The sequence below is a fragment of the Lissotriton helveticus genome, chromosome 3_1, assembly GCF_964261635.1.
Source record: "Lissotriton helveticus chromosome 3_1, aLisHel1.1, whole genome shotgun sequence".
In the NCBI taxonomy this organism is placed as follows: domain Eukaryota; kingdom Metazoa; phylum Chordata; class Amphibia; order Caudata; family Salamandridae; genus Lissotriton; species Lissotriton helveticus.
In genome coordinates, this window is record NC_136061.1 from 1,695,239,611 (window position 1) to 1,695,246,909 (window position 7,299).

At 46.0% G+C, this 7,299-nt stretch overlaps 1 protein-coding gene across 1 annotated transcript; it reads left to right on the forward strand.

The window, feature by feature from the left end:
* Nucleotides 1-2,229: 2,229 nt before the first annotated feature.
* On the forward strand, nt 2,230-6,882 carry LOC144825101 (zinc finger BED domain-containing protein 4-like). Its single transcript, XM_078683991.1, has 2 exons — nt 2,230-4,433; nt 6,691-6,882. The coding sequence occupies exon 1, from the start codon at nt 2,242-2,244 to the stop codon at nt 4,426-4,428; it is 2,187 nt and encodes a 728-aa protein (XP_078540117.1). The 5' UTR covers nt 2,230-2,241; the 3' UTR covers nt 4,429-4,433; nt 6,691-6,882.
* Nucleotides 6,883-7,299: the final 417 nt, after the last annotated feature.

Genomic DNA, 7,299 nt, shown 5'->3' on the forward strand with positions numbered 1-7,299 from the left:
TTGATATAGAAAATCTTATTTTTATGTGTGGGGTATTTCTGGTTTTGGGTGTGTTTAAACTTTAAATACTCTGTCAATTTCTGCCATTAGGTAACCCTAGGAATACAGCTTGGGTAGTTTTGGTAACTTCGCACAGTGTGAGCACGTGAACTTACATTTTTTGTCTTGTTCGCGCACTCAATGTACTTGCTCGGGAACGCGAACACGACTTTTTATTCCGTTCGCGCTGCCGAACATGCCGATTTAGCATTCTCGCGGACAATATGTCCCGAGTTGCATAAAAGTTTCTCAAAAATGTTGCAGGTCTTTCTTGTGCACCCAAAAAAACAGAATTTGTCATTTGGTTGTTGTTTTGGGAGCCTGGGCAGGGGTTTCTTTGTATGTGTTTTTGCGGTGTTAGGTTTACAACCTCTGTCTTAGCCATGGGCTATTTATTCCTTGCACATTAACCTGTCATGTGCAGCAGGCATTCTCGTTTTTCTGTCCATATTGGTATCTATAGGCCTGCTTGACTTTATTGGTTCTTTCTGGACTTCATGTGGCCTTTGAGCTGTGGTGCTGCTGGACTGGTATTATTAGTCTTCTGTTTTGTCTTTTATACATTGACCTGTGTGTCTTTCAATTGTTCATGTTGCCTTACTGCTTGTTTGACTGATGTTGTTCTGCCTTCTTTACTTGTAGGTGCACAAAAAAGACTGAGGAGGTGCTGGTTGTTTTTTCATCCATCGCTCGTTCTACTGCCAGACGGACGTCCTTCAGTTGTACGCCACGTGTGGTGTGTGACTCATCTGACCAGACATCTCTGCAATTTGTGCTGCTGTGAGCTGACTGACATCAGAAGAAGATGGGCCCTAAGAAAGCTACCAGGTCCTCCACCACAAAGAAAGTTGCTGCGAAGAAGGAACAGCAGAAGGAAGTGTCACTTAAGTCTGGTATGGACCCCAAAACCTTTTTGGCACCCCAAAAGGTACGCCTGCAGCAGCGGGGTCTGGGGTGCAAGCTGGGACCAGCACATCTGCATTAGTGGGGGCAAGCCAGCATCCCAGGGCCAAGCACATGATGAGGGTCGAAGAGGTAGCCAGCCTTCTGCTTGCGAGCAGTGATACTGAGCCAGAACTAAACTTATCGCTGTCTCAAAGTAGTACACAATCCACGCAAGATGGAAGTGCTCAACAACCACCGCCAGCAGTAGATGTTCAACAACCACAACCACCGCCCGCAATAGGAGTTGTTCACCCACAACCACAACCACTTCCCGCAACAGTTGTTGAACAACCACAACCACCGCCCGCAACAGTTGTTGTTGAAAAACCCCAGCCCGCAATAGTACTTCCTCAAGAACAACAACCACCATCTCCGCACCAAATAGTAGTAGTTGTTCCTCCCGAAGTCGGGGCAGTTCAGGAAGTAGAGCCTCCTTCCGAGCAAGAAGAAGAGGAAGCCACTTCTGTAGGTGATCTATTTCCTTTGAATTCACCAAGGGAAAGGAGGGTTAGTGCATCGAGTTCTTCGCAAAGCATCCCTTCCGATGACCTTGATACGGATTGGCAGCCACAACTATCTGCGCATTCAAAGGAGAGACATCCCAAGAAGACCATGCTAGGAAAAAGGAAGTTTCCAGGCAGGCTTGAACTTATGGAGGTCGATGTAGGTGAGCAGGATACTGCTGGTGATAAAGACGGGTCTGACACTGTCATCATCACAAGCGTTATTCCTGGTGCAGAGGATGTAGAGACCAACATTTTCACCCTATCCAGAAATGCTGCAATGACTGATGAGCAGGTACCACGCATAACTCCTACACACTCAACACCCACAGTAACACCAGTTCCAATTTTTTCAACAGCGAAGGCCCGGCAGCATCCGACATCCAGCAGAAGCGCCACTTCAACAGAAGGAGGTAGTGGCAGTACTAGGACTGAGCTGTCCCATAGTGAAATTCCACAATCCTCCAGTCCATCCGGCATTGGCAGTGGGTCCTCCTCTTCCTATGGCAGGAGACAAAAGTTTACCTCCCCAGTGTGGGACTTCTTTACGGTTCACCCAGTTCAGGAGAACATTGCTGTATGCACCATTTGTCATGTCAATGTTAGTCGTGGTAAGCTTGGTACAAACTATGGGACTGGAGGCCAAACGACCCATTTGAAAAAAACACACGTGATCAGGTGGGAGAACCACCTTGCAAGCTTAAAAAATTTTAGCACTCGTGTTGGTGGGGATACAGTGGTACAAGGTCCACTCATGGTTGACCAGGAGGTAGAAGAAGAGGGAGACGATGACCTTCTATCTAGGAGTGGTACACAATCGACCCCTGTCGCCAGCACTGGAGTGGTAAAGTCCACATCCTCCGCATCTGCAACTTCTCAGTGGCACCAGAGTCAGCTGGAAACACCAAGGAGTGCAAAGTCTGCGATGCAAGGTGGTCCGTCTAGCACAACTCAAAGACATGCAAAGCAGCTTACCATTCCTAGCATGTTAAGGCAGGAGGGAAAGTACGAGCGGAACCACCCAGTAGCACGTTTATACAATGCCAAACTTGCGAAAATGTTAGCACTGGACCTTCTCCCATTTTCATTTGTTGAGGCTGTTGGATTTCTGGAATTAGTGGCAACCCTCTGCCCAAAATGGAACGTTCCCAGTCGCTACTATTTTGCCCGAGTGGCTGTTCCAGCACTACACCACGATGTGCTGGAATTGATTGGGAAAGCCTTACAACAGAGTGTTGTCCATTGTATCCACCTGACAACAGACATGTGGAGCAGTTGCGATGCTACAGATTTCATGTGCATCACCGCACACTGGATCTCTTTTGCAGGTGTTAAAGACAAGTTAACTTCAGGCCTCCGTGACGTTGCTGGAATTTTTAATGATACGCGCAGACATGCAACTATAGCCATGTTTGGTATGGACAAAAGTCATACTGCTGAAAACATTTTGTCTGACTTTAACGACAAGGTCTTTGAATGGCTGAAACCAAGAGGCCTTAAGATTGGTTTTGTTTCCACCGACAATGGCAGTAATGTAGTGAAGGCAATGAGAGAAGGACATTATTTCAGGGTACCCTGTTTGGCACACTGCATAAACTTAGTCGTGCAAGACTTTCTGAAAAATGAAGCCAAAGTCAGCAACATAATGGCCATCTGCAGAAGAATATGCACGCACTTTAACCATTCTTTCAAAGGACGGAAGCTGCTACGGGTCATTCAGCAAGAGCATAGGTTGCCAGTCAAAGCACTGATCCAGGAGGTCCCAACACGTTGGAACTCAACTTATTTCATGCTTGAGCGTCTCTTTGAGCAGTACATCCCACTGAATGCTTATGTCATGTCAAGAAGATTAGGGGATCCTACTGTTAATCTTAAAGCCCTGACCATTGAGATGTGGCAGTGGGACCTCATTAAATGCATCACAGAGATGCTACAACCCTTTGAGGTCTTCACACGTGCAGTTAGCAGGGAGGACTGTACTATGGGCCAAGCCATCCCATTGTTGTACATGCTTGAGCAACAGGTGAAGGAGGTCTGTGAAACATACGAAGGTGACGAACAAAAAGTTGATGCATATACCTTAGCCAAGGGCTTAGTCAACCGCTTGTGTGAAAATGTAAGGCTCAACAATATTGTGTCAGGTGAACATTACATAACTGCAACAATCTTGGATCCACGGTACAAATTATTTGTCAGCAGTAACGAAGTAATTCCATTTTCAGATGAGGATGTTGACAAGTACAAAACTTCCATAGCTGCGGAAGCTAATGAGTTAGAAACTGAACGGCTGTTACTTAAAGGCCTGCCACTGCCAGCCCAGGCCAGTCCAAGTACTCCTGACGCAAGTTCTTCACAGCGTGAGAGCAGTGCGTCTGCTTTCCAGCAGGCACCAACAGTACCAAAAGCAGCACCTACACGATCTGATTCAGCAGACCCAACCAAAAGCATAACTGCTTTTTTTCTACAGAAAGGGATGGGTAAGTCCGTTGCTGTTGCAAAGGGAAAAGAGGACCAGCAAAGCCGAGCACCAATGAACATTGAGCGGATGGTTCAGGCCTATCTGGATGACACAACAGAGGTGTTCATGGAGCAAAGCCCATTGGTCTATTGGTATGAAAGAAGGAGACAGTGGCCAGTGCTGAGCAGGCTGGCGATAAAGTATCTGGCTTGTCCTGTAGCCAGTGTCTCCTCTGAGCGGGTTTTCAGTGCTGCTGGTGCCATTGTCACATCGAAAAGGACTAGTCTCTCCCCCAAAAGCGTGGAGCGGCTGACAATGATAAAAATGAATCAACGCTTCATACCACCAGACTATCAAGTACGTGAATCACCGCCGGATGAAGAAAGCGAGTGTGAAGAAGACGTCCTCACTACTGGGTTACATGACCTACTTCTGTCTGAACGCACAGAGTTTGAGGACGAGCTCCTCTTCCCTGACAACTAGGACAGGTATATTAAAGGAATGATGCAATGCATTGCATAGGATTGTTTAGCCGACTCTGAGCAAATGTGCATGGAATTAAAGTATACTAGTAGTAACTTCAGACTCACGTGATGGGCAATTTTCCCATGTTATTTAATAATATAAATTATTTATGCACTTGTGACCCTACTACTACAGGTGCAGTCAGTACTTAATTTATCGTTCGTAGTTCATGTTCATGTTGCACAACGTACATTATTTGGTGAAACAGTCCCCCCTCCACCCCCCCAACAAACACAAATGAACTTCAAATGTTTTCTTGTGAAAATATCTTTGTTTTATTTTTATATTTTCATAATGATAATAGAAAAATAAAATATATAACAAATGTAACCCCCTGACCCAGAGCTGTCCCTACCCTCCCCTAACCCCAACCAAATTTCAACCCAAATGTACACCCCAACTCCCACATCCCACCCACCAACAAAAGGATTAAAAAAGGGGCAAAAAACAGGGTCCATTTCAAAGCCGGCGGGCTTTCAGGTGTTTGTCCACCAGTATCTTCACACGCTCCTCTAGACCGTCCTCCAGCTTCTTCCGCTCCTCCTCCAACTTCGCTACCCGGCGGAGAATCTTTGCTTTGAAATCACGGCACCTACACTTGCATGCATGTTGTTGTTGTTGTGGGGGGGCCGCCGAAGATGTAACAATGCGGCGGCGGGCGGCTGCCTGACCACGGCGACGTAGTCCTGCAGGCTTGGGGCCCGGGGCATTGGAAGAGGCAGCAGCTGCTGCCGCCGCCTCCTCCTCCTCCTCCTCGGCCTGATCCACCAGCCGGCGGTAGGCCTCTACAATTGCCTGCAGTTTCCGCTGCCGGGCCCGGACTGCCAACTCCTTCCTTGTTGGTTTTTGGGAAGGAGTAACTATAAAGAAAAACAGAATTGTTGTAATCCAAACTCCCCGCAAATCAAGAACACAACATTGATTCAACACATAGTGGGCGGCACAGTAGCACTAGCAATTAAGCTGAGTACCAGAAATTGTGTTGCGTCTATCTTGAACATTCTACAGCCTCTATTAATTTTTTGGACTTTTTGGCACGGCATTATGCCTGCCCTATTAGCATGGGTGTACTTCAACGGTCACACACATTAGAACGAACACCTGTCTTTTTCATATCTCCTTTTGTATTATATACTCTGATTCCGGGAAGGCGGGAACACTCTCAAAGTAACATTAATTAACAGGGGGCAGCTAGTAGCACATGTCTAGTAAAGACTAATACTTTATACCGCGCAACAAACCTTATTTGGTTTGTGTTTCACCAGCAACGACCCATGTACCCAGTCGTCCCCTCCTTCCCTTGCCTTTGGGTTTGCCCAAAACACCGCTGCTGCTGAGACTATCCACTAACCACCGGTATTGGGTGTGTCTCCCAACCACGCTGGCAGCTGTGTTTTCCCCTTTACATGCTTTAACAACAACCCATGCATCCGACTGCTATCAGCCACTTGCATTACTGTAGTGGTAATGCTTAGCATGCTAATGACAAGTAAAGGTAACATCATATATTTTCCAGTAGAGTACAGTGAGAAAGTTTTCCCCTCCCACCAAGTAATGCAGATCACTATTGAATGTAACTTACCATCGCCCGCCGCTGTTGGCTCCCCCCCACTGCTGCTGGTGTAGGTGCCACTGTTCCTCCTGTCCCCGCCGGGATCGCTGAAGCTGCGCCGCTGTCCCCGTCGGCACTGGTCGATGGTAAGGGTTCTGCACCTATAAAAATAAGTACACCTTTTTAGATGGATGCACAGCCCCCTTTGTACTTGTTCACCAAGAATGGAGTTCTTCAAAACAGTTAAGTACAACGTACGTAATCAGTATGAGTCCACATTGCATAGTACAGCAGAGTCACTACACATATTAGCATTCATTGTTATGGTATGGTACCCAAGCTCATCTCATCTGTCCTGCTACTCTAGTCCTTGGAAATTGGAAGTGAACTATGTAACCTTTGTACATCAATGTATCCAGTTTTGCGCATGTTAACTCGCAGCTTGTTGCGCAGTACGAGAAGACGCTCTGGGGCAACACATCATTGTTCAATGCATACACCTGAAGAGGTGGGAAAGTAAAAGGGCCCGTATTTAAGTTTTCTATGTGGATTGTGGAATAGAGTTTGCTTACAGGTTACAACTTCTTTTTAGCATGGCTGCATAAAACTGGCATAAATGTATTTCATACTGTCTAACGTGCACCACTTTTGTCATTATTTTTCGGCAGGTGAGAAGATTGCCTTCTACGAAGCGGACATTTCCATAGCTTACAAAAAAAGAGGAATATCTGACCAGTATACGTTGGTGAGAGGTCTCCGATAGTTGCCACATTTCCCTATTGTGCACTAGTAGCTGTACAAATGTTGATTACTTTATTATGCCTGTTTTAACTCTGGATTTTTTCTGGTGGGCCCTTCAACGTATTTGACGGAACAACTTAAAAACATTGATGTTACTTACTTACTTCTAACAAAATAAAGCTTTTGAATGACCACTTTGACTCTGAAGTTTATTTTCAGTGTCTGTTGTCTTAGAGACTCACACGAGTGAGTGAGCAAAAGGGGGTTTCTTAGGTAACGGTTTGTGTCCTAAAAGCATTCGGCATCTTGGTATTGGGGTTCAGGAGTGTGATTTGAACAATAGACCAATGACTCAGGCCATATAGGCTGACGTTCAGTGAATTGTGCGTTCCTCAGAGTTCTGTGACTGAGGTGTAAGTAAGGTCCAACCTGCCTATCAGTACCAACAACATCCAATTTTCGTGTGCATAGTTACATAGTTGTGTAATATGTATATAACTCCATAGGAGATAGAAGAATACCCACAAGACTAGTAG